This window comes from Lipotes vexillifer, unplaced genomic scaffold, assembly GCF_000442215.2.
Source record: "Lipotes vexillifer unplaced genomic scaffold, Lipotes_vexillifer_v1.1 scaffold54, whole genome shotgun sequence".
Taxonomy (NCBI): domain Eukaryota; kingdom Metazoa; phylum Chordata; class Mammalia; order Artiodactyla; family Lipotidae; genus Lipotes; species Lipotes vexillifer.
Window position 1 is genome coordinate 206,047 of NW_006789324.1, and position 24,438 is coordinate 230,484.

Consider the following 24,438-nt stretch of genomic DNA (forward strand, 5'->3'; position numbering starts at 1 on the left):
CAGGAAGGCAAATGTCAGAGGAGGTGCTCAGTCGTGTTTGCTGAATAAAACCCCTCAAAATTTTAGCGTGAAATGTAATGTTGTACAGATTAAAAAAAAAAAAAAGTTTCTCTTTTTGACTATTAAAAACAAAAACAAAAAACTTAGCAGGCAAAAAAAAGCAGAGATTCCTGAAGAGATAGAGCCTCAGAGGTGGAATGCCTCATCCGCCGTCACTGGGAGTAGGGGAGGAAGTATGTGAAGGGGTAGGTCATTTGAGGCCGATGGGAATGTGGTCCATCCCAAGGCCATTCTCTAGGAAGCTCTGTGACATGATTGCACAAAGCCCTCAGGCTACGAGAGGGCTTAGCCTTCGCCAAACTCCCACCTCCCCAGCCAACACCTAGTTCAGGGTCTGACCAAGTGCTGTAAAGTTCACGGTGGGAAGGGTAGATGTTTTCCAAGCAGCTGGGAAGTGCTTGGAATAGTGATCACCAAAGCAGCATGTGAGCAACATATGAGTCAGAGACTTAGACTCTTGACATGTGACCTGAGGCAAGTTTCTTCCCCTCTTGAGCCCTGACTGCCCTCATGAATAGAGCGAGTGAGTAGAATAATATCTAAGACCTCTTGCTATTGCAACTATGAGCACGAACCTTCCGTATTTCTGGAGAAAAGGATTCACAGAATCTGTTGGATTAAAACTCCCAGGCTGGAAAGAAGCAGGAATTATCCTCATTTCACTGAAGGGCTCCTGGGGCAGGATGGCTCCTCAGACACCAAGCAGAGAAGAGGACTGAGCTCCCTGGCTTTGGTCACTGAGCTGGAAACATTTAACAAGCAAGCCATCCAGGGCCCTGCTTGTGTGCAGAGGACAAGAGGCTACTTACTATGCAGCAGGCCACCAGGGCTCCTTGAGCAAACCCCGCCAGGACATCACTGGGATGGTGCTTGTGGTCAGACACGCGGGACAGTCCTGTGTAAAAGGCCATCATGATCAGGGTGAACTGCAGGAGGGGCCGGAGCAGGCGGGCCCCTCGCCAAGTGAAGCGGGCCTGCAGGTACAGCTGGAGGGAGGAGACAAAACGAACAGACACTGAGTGACTGGCCGCTCACCTGCATTCTAGCCCCAGGTTGACACACATGACATTCCCACACATGGAACCGTCTGGAAGAAAGAGCATTCAACTTGGACTTGACCTCAAGCCCATGTTTTTAAACCTTAAGCCTTAGTTCCCCTACTAAACACTAAGAAAAATGGAGCTTTTCTAGGGAGGTAAGCTAATAAGAGCCAAGGAAAAGAATTCATGAGCATGGCCTTAGCACGCTGCCTGGCATGTACTAGACCCTCCAGAAACTTGAGTCTCCTTTTATCATCTTCTTGACTGAAACCAATTAAAGAATAGTAACTGGGGTTAGTAAAGGTTTCTTTTTTACAATTGATGACAACTCATTCAATGCACATGTGTGTTTTCCTTCCTGGAGATTATGGCTCTACAATCCCTACACTACCTGCCTCTCAGGAGTGTCATGGAAACACAAGCGTGATGACGTGGGGGGGGGGGTGGGGGGGTGGGGGGGGAGGGGGGTTTATTATGATAGTCACAAGGGGGGCTGGGGGGGAGGGTGGTTTATTATGACAATCACAAGGGAATGCTTCTGCTTCAAAAGAAAGCAACTCTATCAAAGAACAAGCTTCTAAGTCACCACTTGGAACTAGGGATTTTGCATTAGAATATGAGGAAACACATAAACCAACCAGACAATGCCAGAGAACTTTCAAAGAGAGGTTGACAGAGACTGGGCTGGGTGGGGCAGAAGAGTAACCTGAAGACAGATGGAAGAAAAAAACCAAAAAGCCACTCTGGCCCAGGCAAAGAAGCTGTAATGACGTCAGCTGGGCATTGTCCCTTGGAGTTATCTCGCTGCAGTTTCCGTTCTAACCTCTGGGCACAGCAGACTTCTCAGGTTCCTGTGGGAACTTGGGAAATGAGGGGGAAGACACAACGGGACGAGGGGAACTTCCGACTACAAATCAAAGCCAGGCACTGGGAGACCAGAGAGAGGGGAAGAGAGCAGAGGGGAGGGGCTGACAGCCTAAAGATAGACCTGGACAGTGGCAAGGGAGTGACTCTGCCCTTCCTGAGACAAATGGACACCTTCCTTGGGGTGGTCAGGATTGACAAGCCAGCAGTAAACCTGAGGAGATAGAAGAGTGGAAGATTCCGGAGTCACTCTTGCCCGCGTAGGAAGAACCTCTAGCACTGAAACCTCAACGACTTGGAAGATAATTGCAAAAAAAAAACCAGGCCTGGAAAACAGAAGGCAACTTTATAATCACTACGAAATTATATAAATGTATTGTTGGGAAATGTAAGAACAACAAATAAAAAATAATAAAGAGAACGCACTGATGATGTTGGCCACTAAACAAGTGATAAAAACCAATCGTTTTGCAAAAATAAAAAGTACCCAGTTAAAAATCTAAAAGAAGAGATAAAATCATCATAATGGGGCTTCCCTGGTGGCGCAGTGATTGAGAGTCCGCCTGCCGACGCAGGGGACACGGGTTCGTGTCCCGGTCCGGGAAGATCCCACATGCCGCGGAGCAGCTGGGCCCGTGAGCCGTGGCCGCTGAGCCTGCGCGTCCGGAGCCTGTGCTCCGCAGCGGGAGAGGCCACAACAGTGAGAGGCCCGCGTACCACAAAAAAAAAAAAAAAAAAAAAAAAATCATCATAATGGCCAAGATGATGATATAAATAGTTATTAGTTTACCAAGAACTGCATAGAGCCTTTATGAAGCCAAGGACGTAAAGGACAATTTGAATAGATTGCTAGGATTTTTATTTATAAGAACACCCATTTATAAGAACCCTCAACTTATGAACTCAAAAGTTAATATGTAAACTTAATCAGATTCCTAGGAACATCCTAAAAAGGTTTGGAGAAAAAACCTTAAAAAATTATTCTAAAATTAACCTAAAAGGCCAAACCTGTGGAACTAGCCAATAAATAAATAAATACACACACACACACACACACACACACACACACACACACACACACACACACACACCTCAGGCACTATGATAGGTGCTAAGGACACAGAAATGAGAAGTTATAATTCCTGCCCTACGAGCATACAGTTGGGGGAACATATGAAAACATGTAAGTGCACTTATGGGCTATATAGAAGCTATGAAAGAAGTTGGGGGGACCAAGGTCAGTTACTAAGGGGAAGGTATACTTGACTTGAATCCTAAACATGAATAGGTATTTTCTAGGAGTTAAGGGGATGGTAGTGAGGGGGTGTGTATTCCAGGCAGAGCAAAGGCTCATAAGCCAGCAATCAGAGCTGCAGAGAACTTCTTGAAGTTCTGTAATAGCAGAAAAGTGTGTATGGGGCAGGGGATGGGGGAGGGGGTGAAACACAGGGCTACAGTGGCAAGCACAGGCAGCTCATGAAGGGCACTGGAGGTCAAACTAATGAACGTGGCCTTTATTTAGTAGGTCAGTCTTTCCCAAACCATACTCCATGGAATACTAAGGGTCTTTTTTAAAAAGACTGGTAAATACTAAATGCTTATTTTCATCACTTACAAGACATATTATTTTTACAGAGTATCTACCTAATGAATCACAATTGGGAAATGGTACTGTAAGCTATGGTGTAAAATGATTTTAAGCAAGGTACTCAGTACCAGAAAAAGATAATCTGAAGGTCAAAGGCTACTCCCTCATTTCTGCTGAAATGAGCCAACAAACAGCAGATTCTACAATCATGAATCAAAAGAAATCTCTTCCTTTTTGAGAGTGAGAATGGGGATGATGTTGATATAGCTCCAACTCAACCCGGTCTTTAAGACAATAGCAAGTTCAGGGAAGAAGTACTAGGCCATATGCAGTGTGACCACCATGGTCTGGCCTTCCTCCAGCCAGTCTTGGCAATGGACAGGGGCTGGGTGGGCAACGGAAAGGGCACAGGTTTTCACCAGAAAAACCTCATTGGGGAATTCCCTGGTGGTCCAGTGGTTAGGACTCCATGCTTTCACTGCTGAGGGTGTGGGTTGGATCCCTGGTCAGGGAACTAAGATCCCTCAAGCTGCGGGGTGCAGCCCAAAAAAAAAAAAGAAAAGAAAAGGAAAACCTCATTGAGCCTCAGTTTTCGCCCATGTAAAATAAGTGGAACAACCACTATTTTACAGGCTGTAGCACAGATTGGTGCTAAGTGCCTGGCACCACGTACTGCTCAAAAAACAGATGCTTTTATTCTCTAACCATGGTTTTTTTTCTCTTAATCTGGACCTAATAACCTCAAGGTTTTCTCATTTCCCTCAATTTAAAAATCTGCAGGTCCTCAGAAAATGACAGTTCAAAATCCTCCATCTCTCCCTGCCCCCTCCATGTAGACTTTAGGTCACGGGCCCTGGAGATCAGGGTGGGACAGAGGAAGGCTGGGTTTCCCAACCCGACGAGGCACACATCTCCCCTTCCACTGACTCAGATACTGAAGGCTGGAGCTTAATATAAGAAAAAAGCAAATACATGAGAGGAACTTGAGGAGGGAGGAAGAGACTTGTCATCAGAATAGCTTCAGAAAGGGAGTGCTCAGGAATAAGAAAGAAGTGAGGGGCCATCTTGGGGGAAAGAATCCCTTCGGGAAGCAGTCAGGCGTGGAATGAGGGGGCAGATGGAAGCTCGCACCCCCAAATCCATCAGTAACTGACACATTTATTGAGAAATGTCTCAAGATCTCAGGGTGGATCCTGGTGTCTGTAGCTGGGGCACAGCAGTAGCGAAGTGAATTTTGGGGTGAGACAGCCCTGATTCCAGTCCCAGCTCTACCACTCACTAACTTCTCTAAGCCTCAGTCTCTTTCGCTGTGAAACCAGCAGGACAACATCTTCCTCTTAGGGTTACCAGGATCAGATGTGACATCACAGGACCCTGCCTGGCATGAGACAGGGACTCAAGGCACTCTTTATAGAAATCGATGTCACCCTTTCGCTTTGATAGATGAGATTGACTCAATGACTCTGTTGATTTCACCAAAAAACAAGCGAATTACTAAAGAAAGCGATTGCACAATGACCTTTCACCCAAGGACTACTTTAGATTTGAAAAGTCAGCTGAGGGCAACAGGCTTTGAGGTTGACCAAAGGATCTGATAACACCCTCTGCCCTACCCCAATCTAAGTGATGAATGGATTGGATTTTGCCAGTTGAAAGCCCAGTTCACAAGAGCCACTCACTCCAGGCCAGAGGCTCGGGCCTCACCAGAATCAGTGAGTACATTCTGGAACACCCTGCTCCCTTGGAAACCTGACCTGGGGATACTGTGTGGGTCAGGAGGCTCCATTCATTCCCACTCCACACGGGCAGGTAACCCTCACTCAGGAGAGGGAGTCAAACCTTGTGGCCCCAAGGATGTAATGCCCTGTCCTAGACCAAATAGCAAGGAGCCTCTCCCAGAATCAAAGCTCCTGCAGGGGCTTCAGCGAAGTCCCAGGCACCCTGAAAAGGGTGGTTAAGAAAGGCGTGAGCACAGCTGGACCAAACCAGAAAGCCTAAATCAGCTTGACCTCTCCCGGGCACCTGTAGCCCCGAGGTCCTGTCCTGTCTGTCTTTAATTCCCCACCTGTGTGAAGGCCTCTGGTTTCAGACAATCCACTTCCTGTGTGTCAGTGTGATGCCACAGAAAGTGCCTGACTTGCAAACAGAGCAACTGGATCTGAATCCTTTCTCTGCTACACACCAGCTGTCTGGCCCAGGACAAGGCACTCTGCTTCTCTGGATTTCTGCTTTCCCATATGTCACATAAGGAGATTTGTTCACTTAAAAAAAAATGTTGTGAGCATCTATTCTGTTCAAAACTGTGAAAGACACAGACATGAATAAAATAAGTTCCTTCACAAAAAAAGAATATAATCTTTCAGTCCCTTTCTGGGACTAAGATTTTTCTTCCAGTTGCTAAAATAAAACTGCTGATTGTAGATATGGAGTTTACAATAGAAAGGTGTATGTCTGTCCGCCCGCCGCCGCCCCCCGATGTATATGAAAGTCCTCGGCACACAGAACTCACTCCAGAAATGGAGCTCTCTTCTTCCTGGTCTGAGCTTCAAAACTGGGATCCTGTGGAATTCTAACAAAACCTCCTTAGAAAGATCTGGCTGAGTTGAAGCCAGCTGGGGCTGAACCAGCAAGTCAGACTTGGGTGAGTCTCACTGGTTCTTGCTAAGTCATTTGTGTTTCATTACACAATTTGCATACTGGTGAAACAGGTCTGTACTGTCCTCTGGCTTCATTTCCATTGCTCTTGGGAGCTCTCTGCTAAGAGTGAGAAGGAGGCTTTTGTCCTTCCTCTGTCCCTGCCCTCTTTCTTCCTGGAAGTCTGTCCAGATCGCTGACACCCACGGGAGAAACTTTCTCCCTTCTCCCATCTCCTCCATGGCTCAAGTGCACGTGCCTGGTGACTCTACGTGGTGCAGAACTGGGAAGTTATTCAACTACGTTCAAGACAAAGAGGAGTTTTTAGTTGACTTTTCTCCTCCTTTAGAAGGGAATCGGATCTTGTTTTCTGCCACTATCAGGGGGAGAAAAAGAAACTACCGGTTTGCCGAGCACTTTGACACTGAGCAAGGTGCTTTAAATTATATCCCCTGCAATTGTTACAACCATCCTGGTAGGCAGACACCATTGTGCCCATTTTACAGATGAAGAGAGCAAGGCCAAGAGAGGCCATGTCACTTGCTCAAGGTAACAATGGGCCATGATTTCCACTGAGTAAGATTTGCCTCTTTTAAGTCCATGATCTAACCACAGAACCACCTGGCTTCCTTAGGGAATTAGTGCTTTGCATGTCGAGTATTGGTCTTTTGTATTGGACTTCTGTCTCTGGAGAAGCAATCTGAGGGGACTATACAGGCGTCATGGACTAAAGGACAACCCGAATGGGACACATGGAACTTCAGGCTCCTCTAATTCACCTGTCACACACTTTTATAGCACACACGTCTCAAACACAGGTGTATAGCTTTTGTAAGAGTTAGAATACAAGAGTCTCTGACCTGATCTTAAGCTCAGGAGAGCCTGTGAACTGACTCTGAGCAGAGTTAATAGTCCTTTCCTCTGGGCTCCAATCCCTCAGTCCACCCCTATCAGAGAACTTAGCCAACTGCTTTGCAACTATTTAAATATTTTTCAGGCTTTCCTCACAAAATGTGAGCTCTTTTGGTGTCCCCAGGTGCTCACACAAGGTCTGGCACAGTACAGGTACTCAGAAACTGCTGGATGGATGGATGGATGGATGGATGAGGCAGGCAGGAAGAAAAGGAAAAACATCTGGTGCTGTGGTTTATCCCCCCTTGGAAACAACAATCTTGTTCCCGGAAGGGGTTTCACCAGACACTCCCAGGATCTGTGGGCATGTCTCATGGGCGTACCAGACCCCACTGCTCCAGGATTCTAAACATGATGAACAAAAGCTCAATGACTAACAACCAGAGGCCAGAGAACATGGCTATCAGAGCACAGCCACTTCCCTGGTACCCAACAAACCCTCTGACATATCAACAGTTTTCACGGGCACCACAGTGAAGAGTCCAAAGGTAAACAGTTCAGCAAAGAGGCAGCAAAGGCCTTCCCTACATCACACAGGCCCTTTGTAATCTATCAAGTCAGTGATGAGGAGATGAACAAAGTTCTGATTGGAATGGAAAAGGAGCACGGCCTGGGAGTGTCAAAAGACGCAGGATTCATCCATCCATCCATCCATCCATCCATCATCCATCCATTCATTTGTTCATCATTCATTGCATACTTAAGTATCAGACACTGGGGAAGTGAGAGACAGCAGTGAATCAAGAGACCAAAAACCTCTCCTTCATGAAGCTTATAATTTATCTGGTGGAGATACACAAAGAGTATGTCAGATGGTGGGGAAAAAATAAGGCTGCAAAGGGAGTTAGGGAGTATAGGAGCGGACGTCCAGGGAAGGCTTCTCTGACAAAGTGTCCTGAGGAAGGGGAGGGGCGAGGTGCAGATTCCCAGGAGAGGAGCTTGGCAGTCCAAGAAAGGCCTCACTCAAACTTGCTGCTGCCTGAGCTGAGCTGCAAAAGGAGGAGCTGGGGCTGAGGACCCCCAGGGTCTTCTCAGCTCTCACTGCACCCTCCACGCCCTGCTTCCTACCAGCCGTCAAAGCCCTACTCAACTGAACACCTGCAGATCCCATATCACCATCCTCCTTTCCACCTGTGCACGGGCAGTCCTTCCAACCCTCCCACCATCCCGTGACTACCCTAAGGGAAGCCTTCCCCGGCTTCTGCTCTCCACTCCAGCTTAGCCAGGGTGCCACAATTCTGAGCTTCCATAATAACCTATACACCCTGGGCCCTCCTGTAGCATGGACCAGACTATTGTTACTGTCCACCTGTTCCTCTAGACTGAACTCCCCAAGGGCCATGCCCATGCCTTGCCAATCGCTATATTCCCACCCCTGGCATGGGGCTTGGTGCATAATAGCCACTCACTAAATACATGCTGAATGATGAATGTTGAAAGCATAGGTGAGTTCCTTGAGGGCAGGGCCCAGGTCCGATTCATCTAGTAGCCCCAGAAGGCAGCAGCGTGCCTGGTACAACAGAGGTAACTCCAGGTGTGCTATGTGAATTGGTGCCTGGCTCCTGTGCTGCCATTTTATCCAGACAGCCAGGCCATCCTCAATCCCTGACCATGGAGGCGCGGGGCCAATCCAGATGTGGTCCTCTGGAGTTTAGACCAGGGCTCAAGGGTAGGAAGCACCGTTTATGTTTATATAGGCTGCGGGATTTCTCTGATTAGAATTTGCATTAATCTCTGACAAGCCTTAACCTCAACCTTAAGCTTCCATGCCCAGAGATAATTTGGTGTTTGGAACATGGTTTTTCCAAGCTATCCATTTTACAAATCAAAACCTAATATGGAGCGCCCTCCAAGGCCACGGGAGGCTCTAGATGGTGGCTGGTACTGAAAGGCCTGGTGAAGGGATGGCTGGTGCTTCTGGTCCGCCACTCTCTGAACTCCATGGGAATCTGGGCAAAATTGTCTCTGAGTACTCCCCATCTTCTCTTTCAGCACGTAGTCCAAACTGCTTTTAAATAGAACCACAGAGATTGAGAATCAGAAGACACCTTCTAATTCCACTCTTACATTTGACGATGGGGAAAGCAGGGCCTAGAGAAGAAAAGTGGCAACAGCTCTGCAAAAACAGACACAATTGTCTCCCCTTGACAGATGAGTATACTGAGGTTCAAAACCTAAGTAATCAACTCCCGGTTCCACAGCTAGTAATTGGCATGGCCAGAGTCACCCAGGTCTGTCCAACTCTAAAGGCAAACATTGTCAATGCCATGCCCAGCCGGTTCAAACGGGCTTCTCCCTAAGGCTCCAGAGAAGCTGTGGATCACAGGCTGCCTTCATAAAAGCCCATGGGGCTCTGTGGGAGGCCGAGTGCAGCTCCGACACTTCCTGCAGCCCAATATAAAAGCCCTGTGGGAGGAGTCTAGGGGCTTCTCTGACGGACTGCAGGATTTCCCACTTCCCCAGAGAGGAGGCAACGGTGTTCTTCAAACTTCCTTTAGAAAGCTTTGCAAATTGGACTTTCAAAGAGTTGAGATTTCTGCGTAATATCACATAAAAAGGAGCCCTGGAGAAGGGCACTGTCCTCCTTACTTCTTAGCCCTTACCTGCAGAGGTTGTTTTAAGACAAGATAATCTTAGAGCTAAAAGGAGGGCCTTGTGTTTGCACGTTGTATATGTGGGTGTCTGTGAGTTGTGAATGCGTGTATGTTTGCAAGAGCTCTGAAGAGTGTGTGGTGTGTGCATGGGGGAGTGTGTGTAAAAATATGCTTCAGAGATGAAGGATTAAGGAGGCTGTCTTCTTTCCTCCTTCCCTCCCTCCCTCCCTCCCTTCCTTCCTTCCTGGAATATAAAGGCACTATAATTTTTTCCTCCCTCAAAGATGCAAATAAACATTCAATCACAATCTACTCCTCACCCATCACCCCTGCAGAGAGCTCTTGCTATAATCATAGCTTCCAGGAGGTGATGGGTGCTGGGGGTAGGGGGGCATCTCACCCACTAAAGCAGATCTGAAGAAAGGCAGGTCACCTTCAAGCGACATTGAAATTAGGGTTGGAGCTTATATTCTGTAAGTTTATCCTGCAGAGGTTTGGCTTTATTTTTTGTCGCGCAGCACAATGAAAAGAACATACAACGATGCTGGGGTCATGAGGACCAGCCTTCCAATACCTCTTAGATTCAGGGTTGTTTGTTTGTTTGTTTGTTTGAAACTGAAAACAGTGTAATTAAAACACATCTCACCGGGTTATTGAGAGAATCGAAAGGTATAGCATGAGTGCGACATAGTACCTGGCACCTAGAAGGTACCAGAAACCTGTCAGCACTTTTACTTTACAAAACACTGAAATTATATTTTGTAAAATTGCTTCCAGCCCTGGGTAAAATATAAATGGAACAGGAAACAAAATATTGCTGCTAAATTGTCCTTCCTAAGAGCAAAGCAAAAACTAAAACAACAACAACAAAAAATGAAGAATGGTGGGAAGTGCTCTCCATGAATTTTTAAAATCCACATTTAATGTTTTTAGAGGTTGGGGCCTACCTCTTAGCTCTGTATCCTAGGTAACAGGAAGCCTGGAGGCCTCCAGACTTGGAAAGGATTGGGGGAAAAAACAAAACAAAACAAAACAAAAACCTCTCTGCTGTTTTTCCAACTCCTAATTATGCTTTTCAAATAAGTTGAAATCAAAATGTTCTTTTTCCAAACAGCTTATGCTCCTCTGAGCTACATCTGACCTTTCAGCACCTTCTCGCTCTGAACTCCATCAAAGCAGCCAAAAGCAGGAAGTGCTTTGGCACACGGACCTCATTCAAGGGGAAAGGAAAGGCAGTGGGACCATATTTAATTGACAGAGAGAAACAGACCAGCAGCTGTCTGTCTGTGTGGCAGCTGGAGGGGAGCAAGGCGCTTCACCTGCACCATCCCGGCATCTCCAGGAAGCATGGCATGGCGAGGCCAACAGGGGACCTCAGACCATGGCTCTACCACTATCTGAAAGTCATCCAACACACTACTGATCCTCTCTGGGCCTTGGTCTCTGGATCTGAGCAATGGGGCCAAGGATTTCCTGCTTCACTGTGCTATTATGAGGTCACGTGTGCTCAGGGATGCAGAAGGATTCTGTAAAACTCAAAATCACTCTGTAGTCACATAAGGATTTTTAAAGCCCTTCCATCAGTAGAGCGTGGGGGAGGAATGGCATGGAGAACATCACGAGGAATTCGAGCACAAGGCATGGATTTGAGCGAGAGTTCTGGTGTCTACGTAAACTTTGGCAGTTTGCTTTAATTCTCTAAGACTTACTTAGTAATCCTTTCCCACAGCAGAGATAATATTACTTATAACATAAGGCTTCTGAAAGGATCAACTGAGTTCATGGATTTTCAGAAAACGGTGCTTATTACCATAAAATGTTATACAAGTGTCTTTATCACTTAATCATTCCAAAATGGGTGCTCAATCCTTATCAAGCAGCCATGGTAAATATTATTTTTATTTGAAAAATGGGAAAAGTCTGGAAAGTGAAACACCTTCTGCTAACGCAGTGGCAGGGCTCAGAATAGGAGTTAATTCTCCTATCGAACCTCTTTTTCAAAGATTTCTCAGTGAAGTCTGTCCCTAACGATTCTGATGGCTCTTTGCACAGACGGGATTGAAGCTGGGGCTGGACTCCACTGGAATCAAAGTACTTACCACCAAATACAGCATGGTGTACATGGAGAAGGAGGCGTGGCCAGAAAAGAAGGACCTCCTGTAAGAGCAAGAGAGGGAGTGTTAGGGCCGTATTCATATCCCCGGTACATGTCTGTGCATCTTCCCTCCCTAGACTGTGACCCCGAAAGCAGCACTGCCTTGTTCATTTTTGCATCCTTGGTAGTGGATTGCCTGGAACCTAACAGGCACCCATGAATGTGTGAATAAACGAAACAAAGAAAGAAAGAATGAATGAATGGACTTAGCAATGCTCTACTGTAACTGTTTATTTACTATCTGTCTCAATCATCTGACTGTGAGTTCCTTAAGAATGTGGACTCTGCTTTATTCACCCATCTAAACCGGGGCCCAGCTCTGAACTTGGTACCCTACTCAGTAGGTGCTCACTGAACTGCCTACAGCAAAGGCATGGACACAGTGCCACGGGAGGTGGGGTCTCACCTGGCTTCCTGGACTTTGCTGTCGTCGCCTCTGCATTTGTAGTTTTGAATGTAGCCCTCGGAGCAGTTGATTTGACTGAAATCAGGGTTGCAGACGCTCAAGAAGTGAGGACGCAGGCGCCCTATGGAGACTTTGGCAATGTCTGTGAAGGACTGGCTGATGGCACAGCCAAAGAGGAAGCAGCCCACTTGCTTATAGAGGGCTGCCACATAGGGATTCTGAATCGTGGACCGGGACTTCTCCTTCAGGTAATAGATGCGGTAGAATTCCCCTGTGATGATCTGAAAGACAATGGATGGGGGGGTTAGGCAGTATCAAGACCCATCAACAAAAGCGAGGCTAGAAAGGATATTTACTGACATAAGAGATATTCAGTACATAACTGCAAGTTATAATCTAGAAAATCCCAATGTTCTATTTAAGAAGTATACAGACATAAATATGCACAGGAAAAAAGATTAATGTGCTAACACAGTCATTTTTTCCTTTTTTTAAAACGTTCTACATGGCCATATAGTACTTTTGTAACAAGAAAAATATGCAATCGAATATATTTATGTGTAAATATATAATATATAAAAATACATAATATATAAAAATATATTATACACACACACGCATATATTTAAAAACCAAGAGAGAGACAAATAATGACTTAGCTATTGAAGAATCATGGTCATGGTCTGAGGGCCTAAGCCAATTTCCGGATTCTGGGATTTGGGGTAAAGGATCACCAACAATGATCTAACTTTACACCAGGCCTCGGTCTGTGCCATGTTGAGCCACGGCGGCCGAGGTTTCTGTGGGAAAGGGCGAATGCCCCCAGACCCATTCCCGGGTTTGAATCCAGGCTCTGCCACCTACCCGGCGTCCTTCTGAAATAACTTAAATCTCTGCAGAGTTACTGCCGGAAAGGTGGTAACATGGATGGGAAATGCCCTGTTGGGTCATAGAAAGTGATTCTTTCATTTTACTCTTTAGACCTAGCGCATGATGAAAAGAACACTGGCCTACAAACCAAGAAACTTTTATACAAGGCACTTCAGATCATACCCTTCCTCCATCCCACAGTGCCTACTCCTTAATGCTTAGGGGCGATTTATCACTACTTTAAAAAGAAAAAAAAAAGGGCCACCAACTATCGATTATCTATTGCATAGCAGTATTTATTTTTTATACACTTTATTTTATGAACTCCTCAGGATCACCAGGAGGTGGACTGAGGCTGGGGGAGGGAAAGCACCTTAACCCAAACTGTCAGGTTTTACATCAAGGACGGGCGGTGGGCAGCTGACTCAAAACACCTCTGCTGCCTACACGGCCGAGGACCAGTTCTACGCCGGTGATGCACCACCACACAGCCTGCTGCCCTTGTCTTAACTCCACAGCACAGCCCTGGCCACTTCCTGGATGCAACCAGAGTCCAGGGACAGCGATGTTCAACCCACCACTCACCACAAAGTCCCTTTCACACTTCCTCACAGGGAAGGCTGATGAGCCACACTTGCCCTTTCAGGGAACAGAGAGCATGTTCACAACCACAAGGGAAGGAACAGACTGACACTTCCGGGCAGTCCTTCTCAAAGTGTCCCGTCATTCTTTTACAGCTGGGGAAGGCGTTGATGCTAGGGATCTGATCCAAGTCCAGGGCTCCCAAGTCTGGGGGGAGGATGGCCATGAAATGCCAGCTGGGCCCAGGGGCAAGCAGGTGCAGTCATGAGAACAGCTACCAGGACTACTAACATTTATACAGTGATTCTGTGTTTATAAATACTTGATATTTCTAAGTGCTACCCTTTGGTTTACTAGATCATATTGAGTTTCCTAGATCATATGACTCTATATTAGAGAGAGCTGATCAAAGGCCAGTCCGGTCTGGCATCCTGGCTTAGCCACTCCCTGGGAGAACAGGATGATCAGATGAATGAACAAATGAATGAAAGGGAGCAGGATGGTGGTCCTCACAGTTGTTTTATTGCAAAATTGGAAATGTCCTCTAAACATTACTAAGAGTCCTTTGACAACATGCTGCAGAGATTAAAATCTGAGAAGCCTAGCTGGTCACAAATGAAAGGCTCCATTATATATGGAAGAAACTGAGGTCCAAATTAACTCACATCTAAAGATTAGACCCAGGTGTTCTAACCCTCCACCCAGCATTCTTTCCTACCATTCATGGTCTAATTCCCCTTTTGAACCTGTTTATACTTTTACCCTATGTAACCTTACAGGCTAACACATTCCAGATGTTTGTTACCACCATCATGTTCTCTCTTTCTTATTCTTCTTTATTTATAAATCATGCCCACGTGACGTTAGACATGGGGGGGGGAAGCACTAAACTAGGAGTCAAGGGGCCAGGGCTTGAGTCCCTACTCACTGAGTGACTTGGGATAAGTTAGTTTCTCCATTTGCAAAACGAGGGCACTAGACTCCGTGATTCATTCCTTCATAACTGCAAAGACATTTATTCCCAGCTCTCCTGTGCCACCTCCACCAATAGCCTCCCAACCAAACAAAGGTAATAAGCAGAAGCAGAGGAATGGTACTTCCTCGGAGATGACACCACAGGCAAGGAGCAGAACCAAAGCCCCATGAATGATCCCTGCCCTCGGATTGCTCCTGAGTTCCTTGAACCATCCACTGCCACAGATTAAGAAACTGTTTCCAAATCAGCATGGCCTGAGCGTGATTTCCTATCTGATGCTGAAAAAGAACATGTGGGTTCCCACTGCATATCAGCATGTCTTACATCATTTTATTGATGAATCTCAGGGGAGTCACCTCTCTGCGTCAGCCATCTTAGGGAGAAAGGGTTTGATTACACCTCAAGGACCGTTTTCAGCTCTAACATTCCTTCATTCTAAAACTGCAGTTTTCAGTGCCACAGTCTTGCAAATAGCAAGCTGCTAATTAAAGTGCTTCCTCCTCTCATGGGAAGATGAAAAAGAAAATATCTGATGGCCCCTCAAATTCCCAATAACAACCCTAATAACACTAGCAATCTTTTATGTTTCTTTAGCAACTTACAGTTTCATTTAATCTGCAACCTGTGAAGACAATATACCCAGTTTACAGGTGGGAATACTAAGGCACTGAGAAATAGTGACTTATCTGAAGGATGTGAGGCTAGTAAGCTTACAGTGTTAAGAACAGAGCCCAGGTATTCCGACTCTCAAGTTGACAGACCCACAGAAGAAATACATCGAGATCATTTTATTATTTCTATTGTTATTAAAAACAATTTCCACTGTAGAATGGCAACTGCGTATTTTCGAGGACAGGACCAGGCTGAAGCCATTTAGCAGACACATGACTCCAGGACCACATGGCTTCTGGGGCAGCCCTGACAGATCTTGGAGTTAATGAGCAACAAATTATGTATTTTCTCCATCCCCTTGTATAGAAGGGTCGGGGAGTCGACAACACAGCCATAAATCATCATTATGAACCAGCCGGGTTTGGCTTCTTGTAATCCTAACCCTTAAAAGACCATTTAATGAAATTCGGGCTGCCCAAATACCTCGCTTCTGCAGAAGAGGCGAGGGCTTAAATTGTTCTCCAACACGTTACACACGTAACTCTGGAGTTCCAGATTTACTGCTTTCGGACTTTATTCATTACTCACAATGTTTTTATTCCTGGGTAATAAAATAAGCTCTTCCCTCCCCCTCCCTCTCCCCCCCTGCAAAGGCTCGGTCCCCACTCGGGCCGTCCTCCCGCCCCTGGAGCCCTCATTTCTGCTTCAGTCAGCAAGGTTGTGATATGTAAATTTCACGGCTGAGAAAAATGCCTTCAATGTCGATCCCTTTCTGAAACAGCAAGCAACAGATTCTGGGGGTGATGGCAGGCTGCCAGCGAGCAGAGAAGAATTCTCCCCTACCTGCCTTTTAAAGCACTTGGCACGGAATCTGGAAACTAATAAAGTGGGAAAGCATTGCAATTAAGCTACGAGGGGAGAGAGAGGGATCAGTCAATCAGTCCTTGCCCGAGAATGGCCGCAGTCTGGAGGGAGGGAGTCTCCAACTCTCAGACAGCTCCTCCCCTTTCTGTCTTTTCTGGTGTACAAGAGCTCAACTGGCCACATATTCACAAATATTGAACTGTTCCGGAGGGGAAATTTGGAGAAATATTAGGAGAGACATTTTGGAAAGAAGAGAGCACATGGTGGTGAAAGAAGCACTGACTGTGGAGCCAGAAAAACCTTGGTCTGAATCCCATCTCTTACCTTGGACCTAGATAAGTGACTTCACCTCTCTGGGCTTAGGTCTCCTTGTCTATGAAATAAGAGTAATATCTTGCCATGCACACACTATTATATTTAAAATAGATAGCCAACAAGGACCCACTGTATAGCATAGGGAACTCTGCTCAATATTCTGTAATAACCTAATGTGAAAAGAATTTGAAAAAGAATAGATACATGTATCACTTTGCTGTACACCTAAAACTAACACAACATTGTTAATCAAATGTGCTCCAATATAAAAAAATTTTTTTTTAAAAAAGCTCAAAAAAAACCCCCAGTAATCTCTACCTGACAGGATTGCCAGGGGATTCAAGAAGGTGGTATATCAGGGGCTTCCCTGGTGGCGCAGTGGTTGAGAGTCCGCCTGCCAATGCAGGGGACACGTGTTCGTGCCCCGGTCCAGGAAGACCCCACATGCCGCGGAGCGACTGGGCCCGTGAGTCGTGGCCGCTGAGCCTGCGCGTCCGGAGCCTGTGCTCCGCAACGGGAGAGGCCACAACAGTGAGAGGCCCGCGTACCACAAAAAAAAAAAAAGAGAGAGAGAAGGTGGTATATCAAATGCCTAGCACCTAGCAGAAGAGCCATGCAAACACTTTTTTTTTTCCTGCCCTTGGAAAAAGAGAAACAAAAAATTAACACAGGCATACCTCATTTTATTGTGCTTTGCAGATATTGTGAGGTTTTTGGGGGTTTTTTTGTTTGTTTGTTTGTTTTTTACAAACTGAAGGTTTGTGGCAGCCCTGCGTTAAGCAAGTCTATCAGCACCATTTTTCCAACAGCATTTGCTCAATTCGTGTCTCTGTGTATTACGTTTTGGTGATACTCGTAATATTTCCAATTTTTTCATTATTATTATATTTGTTGTTGTGATCTGTGATCAGTGGTCTTTACTGTTACCATTGCAAAAAGCTTATGATTCCCGCAAGCCTCAGATGATTGTCGGCATTTTTTTAGCAACAAAGTGCTTTTTAATTCAGGCATATACATTGATTTTTAGAGATAATATGATTGCACACTTAATAGACTATGGTTTAGTGTAAACATAACTTTTACATGCACTGGGGAAACAAAATTTCGTGTGACTCGCTTTGTTGCAATATTCACTTTATTGCGATGATCTGCAACCGAACCTGCAATATCTGTAAGGATATGCCTGTACTTTTATACAAGTACATGTTTTCCAAGATAGTTCTAAGAGCTCCTTGGAAAGGAACATTCCACACTAAAGAATGTGGAAGTGCCACCCCTCCAGGGTAGAACCAGAAAATTTGGGTATTATGGAGATGTTGGTTTTGACCATTTTATCTAGGATGTCTTTTTCAGGGGAACAAAGCAGAAGGGAAGTCTAAATCCCAGGCAGCGAGGGTTATTTACAACAGTCCCCTCTATAGATTTTCCCAAGAAAAGACTTTTGCACACAGTGTCCCAACAATCCGTCTTTCAGAGCCTGAGAACTCATCTTTTCCCCCTGCTGAGTTCGAAGGACAAACTTCCCTATATTCTGATCTGCTTGAATGATAACATCTGCACAGCCTGTTATGGCTTACAAAACATTTCCCTATCCACTGTGTTATCTGCTTCTCACAACACCCTATGGATTACTAAATTATTATCCATACTTTGTGAGTATGACGAAGGCCAGAGAGGCCATTGAATCACCCTCAGGTACAAGGCAATGGGCAGTGGCAGGGCTGTCGCTGCAGCCTGGGCCTCCCGTGTTCTGTCCAATGGCGTCAAGCTAGCTTTCTCTTAGAAGCCCTAGCAGGTGGTGGCAGGATGGATGTCTCCAGGGAGACAGATGTTCCTTGAGCACCCGGGAAGGTCACGTAACCCTGTCAGGCACGTGCACATCTAGATCCCTGCCAGCCACAGAGCACCAAGCTCCCCCTTCACATCTCAGCTCTGTGGATTAATGAACTTCTCTCAGCCCAGAAGAGATTCATTCATTCAACAAACATTAAATAATGGAGAATCCTTTTCTTCACATTATTTCTCAGTCCCAAGGGAAAGGAAAAATGTAACGTATCTGGGTCCTGCTTCTAAGGATGGAGATACACGTAGCTGTGTTTTCTTTGAGCTGAATGCTCCATCTACTACAATAAAATGCAGTATCTTTCGTGACGAGAAATAACTGATGAGAAATTTAATATCCCATTCTTCTCCCACTAGGTTGTCTTCAACCTACTGGCAGGAGATCAGCGCCTGACAGATCGGGCAAGGCAATGGGAACCTAAATCTGTCCAAGGCCACGAGTGGAGATTCTGGGCTTTATGGGTAGGTCAAAACTCCGATATCTAGAATAATGGACAGCAAAGAAGCCAGAGAGAGGTCACCATAGAAGCTATGAATGGTTGAAATCAGTAGTGGCTGCCCTAAGCCCACAAGCTTTACAAGGCAGGCAGTTTGAAGCGTGAAGCATCGTATTTTCCAAAGTCAGGGACTCACAGCCATGTGTCTCCTAGATGACCAGCTCTGCCTATCCATGCAAGAGTCTCCCGACTGTTCTCTCTGTAACATTGCCTATTGCCTACCTCTCGTTCCTTTTGACCTTGAATTTCCTAACGTCCTTTAATATCACCACTGTGCTTTTCTTCCTATTTCTCAAACACCTTTCTTCTTCCAGTGGCTCCACTTTTGGGTTCTACCAGATAAAGGTAGGTCTTCCTAGGGTTGTATCCTTGCCTTTTCACTGTGATCTCAGCTGCTCCAATAGCTTCAGTGATTACCTCTGTGAAGATGACCTTCAAAGGGGCACCTTTCTCTCTCTAGTTTCAGCTTACCATTTACCCCTATCAGTCTTGTTCCAATCTTCTGCCAAATCATCCAACTAGTTAGTTATCAAGCCGATGTTATCAGCACGTCAACCTGACCAAGTCACACTCATTGCAACTTCTGCCCCAAACCTCACTTCTCTTCCCTTCATTTCTACTCAAGATGCCACCAAACATAGAACTGCAAAGACAGGAAATCTTAGACCCCTCCGTCTCCTTTACCCCACTGTCATCAAATTCTGTTCATCTCACGTTTGCAAGGTGTCTCACATCCATTCTTGTCTCTCTCTTCCCCTTGTATTACCACCACTGTGGTTCAGGCCTCATCCTTAACCTTGGTTGGAAAATTGGCCCAGTAGGCTGAAAATACTTTCATCAATCTCTAGGCAATTAACTGGAGTAAAAACTCCTCAGCACTCAAGGAGTTTCACAGTCTTGCAGTTATCTCTTCCTACTTTATCTTTGTCTACTCCCTTACACTCTAGTTCTCCAGCCAAACGGGTCTGGCTCAACTATTCTTGAAAACACCCTATTGTTTCAGTCATGGTGAAGCCATGCCCTCTGCCTGGATTATCAGGATCTCTGATGAAAGTCTCACCTCTGCTTCAAAGTAGAGCTCAAGTGCCGACTAGTGCACTGGGTTAGAGTTCGGGCTCTTTTACTCAGGAGTCTTGGACAACTGAGCTCTATGACTCTCAGCCCTCTTATGTGTACAAAGGGGAATGATATGATGACAGTACCAAGAGCTCAAGGGTTGTTGTGATATTAAATGGGACAGTGCTCCATGAAGGATGATGATGATGATGACGATGAAGCCTTCACCAATGAAAAGAACCTTCAGTGGTCTTCCTCTCAACTCCCATAGCACTTTATTTACACCTTAGACCATCTATAGCATTTGGCCTGTTTTGTCCTTGAAGCTCTCACCTCTCTGGGGCCCACGACCCTGCACAGCCCTGACTCTCCTCTAGTTCTCAGACTAATTCTTTAGTCTCCTTGAGGATCTAATGGTACAGTCAGTCTTGTACTTGCCCTGCTTCCCCTTTATACCATAAGCTCCAAGGACAGTATCTATGTCTTGTCTATCAGCTCCTAGGCCAAGAGGAAGCCTAGAAGCTGCCTGCTTGTTCTAAGGAAGGTCTCACCCAGAGATTCTGCACAAACCACTTTTGCTACAAAACACCATCCTACGTTGTCAATCTCGGGCAGTCACCTGCCCGGTGGGTCTAGATGTTTCACCTTCCTCTATACATTGAGCTCTGTACACCAGGAACTAAAGATTTTCTAGCTCTCACTAAATAAAGAACACTCTACATAGCCCCTAGCACTGAGGGGGTCTTCAATGTCAGTTCACACGCTCGGCTCTGAAGCCAGACAGACCTGGGTTTTCATTTCTGCTCCCCAGTCATTAAGCAGAGTAACCTCACACTAGCCACATCCCCCTTGTAAGCCTCAGGACCTTCCCTCATATGTAAAATGGGGTACATAATACCTACCCCCTGTAGCTGAAGAGGACTTAAGATAAGGCATATTAGTTTCAGGCCCACGAGATAGTTCATCAATGGTATCCGACCCTCTACCCCATCCCCTAACACTAACTCACGCAAACAGATTTCCCAGCCCCCTAAGCATTATCACTTGAAGTGGAGAATATCACCACCTTCATATTAGATACATATCCCAAATAAACCTGAACCCTTAAGAGTGATAGTAACTAAGGAAGAATTTCTGCAGAGTGTGGGGCGTGGAGGGGAAAGGGAGAAGCCTAAATCCTAATCTCCATGCCTGTGTTTGTTACATTGCACATAGGGCCCCTCCCCCCACCTCACCCCCAGGGGTAAGAAGGTCTCAGAAGAACTCTGTAGCTGTCTGATCCGGGATGACACAGTTGAAGGATTAACACGGCCACTCTCTGTTGGTGGTCTGGGTAATTGCACAGATGTAGTGGATTGTAAACTGGGGAACTGGGTCTCCCACCAAGGCACCACTGGGCCAGCTCGGCTTCATGTTTTTTCAGAGTTGAAGACTCCACTAACCTTTAATGAGGAAGCAATCTTGGGGAACCTTGTTTTCTTGGCAGTGCTCTCTCAGATAAAGGGAGATGGGGGGGCGGGGAGGAAGTAATGAAGTCCAGATGTGGGCAAACGGAAGGCTGATCCTGAATAAACAAGTCTCGGAGCTATAAGCTCTTCTTGTCTCTCCAGCCAGAAATGTGCATGTGGTAGAGAGCAGGCCCCCACGTGCATCGGGGACCATGGCGAAGATTTTAGGGAGATGAACAGGACACTTGTCCCTGCTTCCTAGGTCCTCTGACATCTTTTGGCCTAATGCTTGGGAGTTTCTGCCCCAAATGCATGACCTCCTCTGTGATTTTCACAAACATATATATTGAGCACCCAAGTCTGTGCCTTGCACTAGCAATACAAAATCAAATCAGACCGGTCCCTACCGTGATGCAGCTAGCAGGATAACGAGGAAACAGACAATCAAACAGACATGACAGTTCAACACAGTGACTGAGACGATAGCGGTGGGCCCGGGGACCTCTGGGACCTTTGGAAGGTGTGGGGAGGAGGCAGCCAAGGGATGCTTCCTGGAGAAGAGGTGATATTTGCTTGGTGTTTATTTAGTACCTACCACGTGCAGGAGGAAAAGACCTGATCTCTGCCTTGCAGGAACCTATTATCTAGCTGGGAGACAAGATGCGGACACATTACGAGGCGATGTGTATTGAAGGTGCTATTTGTCTGCTTGAGATGGGGCAGCTTCTGGCAGTTTAGTGACAAGAGACAACACACAGATTGTTGGGCTGAGGTTCAACACTGCATCCCCAGCACCTGCCACGCCCTGGGGGCTTGATAAGTAATTGTGGAAGGGGAGGCAGCCTTTAGAAGGTAACAGTGGTGTCATTATTTTTTTAAAAAGCCTTGCCTTAGAATCCAGAGGACTACTGGTCTGGCCCTGCCACTCATTAGTTATGGGAAAGTCACTTCATATCTTGATTCCCAGTTGCCTTAGCTGTACCAATCTACCCCCTAGAATCACTACCAAGTACAAGTAAAAGAATATGCATACGAAGCCTACTTTGTATGCACAGTACAAAGGCTACGGTACGACATTACAGAAAAGAAAAGGCTGAGTCTCACTGATGACACACATAATGTCACTTGATTTGACTCCCAGAACTAGCCTATGGAGTTGGTGAACTATTGTCACCAATTTACAGTAAAGGAAGGTATAGCTCTTTTCCAAAGGGGTCAACGGATTGCTCGAAGTTGACGAACAAGTCACAGAACGGATAAGCTCAGAAGTTAGGCCGTGAACCTCAATCAGATGAGGCCAAGGCCTGAGCTTTTTCTCTAGTTAGGAATATCATGACAGACGTCAAAATCAATGGGATCTGAGGGAAAGTAGTGTCTTCACGGCCAGAGGGAGAAGGGGGATTCACTTGTGATTCATCATGCTTCAACTCCTAGGTATTAAGAATCTTTATTAAACCCCTTTCAGGGTCTGACCAAGGCAAGCACTGAGCTCATGTTTATTTAAAAAGAATACTAAGCATTTTTCCATATTAAGAACTTTGCCCATAATTCTCTTCACAGCGCGGTACAAGGCAAATCGAGAGAAGGCTAGATAGGAAATGATATGTACTGCTTTCGCTCCTAATCTCACTGCTGTAGAGTCATTAAACCCTTACAAGGCAGGGATAGGAACCACTGCCTTGTGGATTTAGAAGGAATTCCTATTATGCTATAATTCCAGAATCTGAGATACATCTGAAAAAGAGGTCAAAATGACTAGATTTTTCCACATCTCCTGCCATAGAAAGGTGTCTGCTTTCTCTATAACTTCTGATTCGTGCCTCTCTAAACCACACTCTAAACCCCACTGGCATGCGATTCCTTTGTTGTGGGGACTCCTCAGACTGGAACAAGGCTTCTCGTGTTGTTTTAAACAAACCTGACATTCGGTGGGAGGAGACCGGGGCAGCAAGTAGCAGGATGATTAGATTTCCAGCTCTGGGTCCCCCTCCACCCTCCCTGACTGTCATTCACGCCCTCTGATCAGAAGCAGATTCTGGACGGGGCCAGCCAGGCTTTCTGGCCAGTCACAGTGGGAGAGAGGGGTTGCTATCGTTGTTGAATTCAAGTCGTATAGCTTTTCCAGAATTGAGAATATATATGAATGGGAATTAGTCACTTTTCCTCCGAGGTCTTTGCTTTTCCTTTTTCCCCTGAGTGCTCCGGTCCTTAATGGCAGGTGAGCAGGCAAGCAGACCTCATTAGGAGCCCACCTCTCACACATGCCTCCAGCTGAAATGCAGGGGCAGCTGGATCAGGAGGTAAAAGTTTTCTTGCAAAGAGCACTGGAACGAGAGTCAAGAGACCCTGTTTCTGACGAATAAACTACAAGGAAAGAGCGGGAGATGTGACGTGTACAAAGGCTGGAGGTCCTTTCCTGATTCTACTTATACCGGGTATAAGGTCTTGGCTAAGTCACTTCACGACTTTTTGACTGTTTACTCATTTACAATAAAAATAGTGAACATTTACCTACTATACTGCTTGTGTCGGGCCCTAAGTTACTTTCCATACTTTAGCTCATTTATTTCTGAAAACCTTCATAAGTAGACATATAATGTCCATTTCACAGATGAACCCACTGAAGCGCAGTGAGGTTCATTAATTCGCTACACGTTCCATAGCAGAGGAGCTCATGGATGAACCAGCGCTTATGACTTTAACCCCATGAGAAACTGAGACACCAGAAAACCTCGTGTCAGGGTGGCGGGGTTTCTACGAGGGCAGAAGGCTTGAACACGGTCTCAGGTTTCCATGGCACAACAGTAGCCCCTGACAAAGGACACCAATTATTACCGCATTTGCTTGGCTGGCCTTTTTCAGAACCAGAGGGAAGCCCCACCAAACCTATTTTGCTAACCCTGTGTGGGAGAAGGAAACATCGCTGCCGCCCATCCTATATAACCAAGGCCACAGCATGTGCCCATTTCCAGGAAACCTGGGAGGTCAGGGAGCATTTTAATTAAAACATCCACGTGACATGAGGAGAGAGGCCGGCCACAACTAAGTTCTTCAAAGCAGATTTTTCTTAAAAACACTAGATCTCGTGAGGAAGAAGGGGCTCTTGGCAAACAGCAGGGAAAG

General features: G+C 46.0%; 1 protein-coding gene across 1 annotated transcript in view; it reads right to left on the minus strand.

Annotated features, from left to right (window-relative positions):
- PLPP3 (phospholipid phosphatase 3) overlaps positions 1-24,438 on the minus strand; it is an 81,712-nt gene that overhangs the window by 13,175 nt on the left and 44,099 nt on the right. The window contains exons 3-5 of the mRNA XM_007462562.1: positions 12,254-12,534; positions 11,792-11,849; positions 870-1,046 (exon numbers count right to left, since the gene is read on the minus strand). Coding sequence (XP_007462624.1) covers positions 870-1,046; positions 11,792-11,849; positions 12,254-12,534 — 516 coding nt within the window. The remainder of the gene's footprint in view (positions 1-869; positions 1,047-11,791; positions 11,850-12,253; positions 12,535-24,438) is intronic.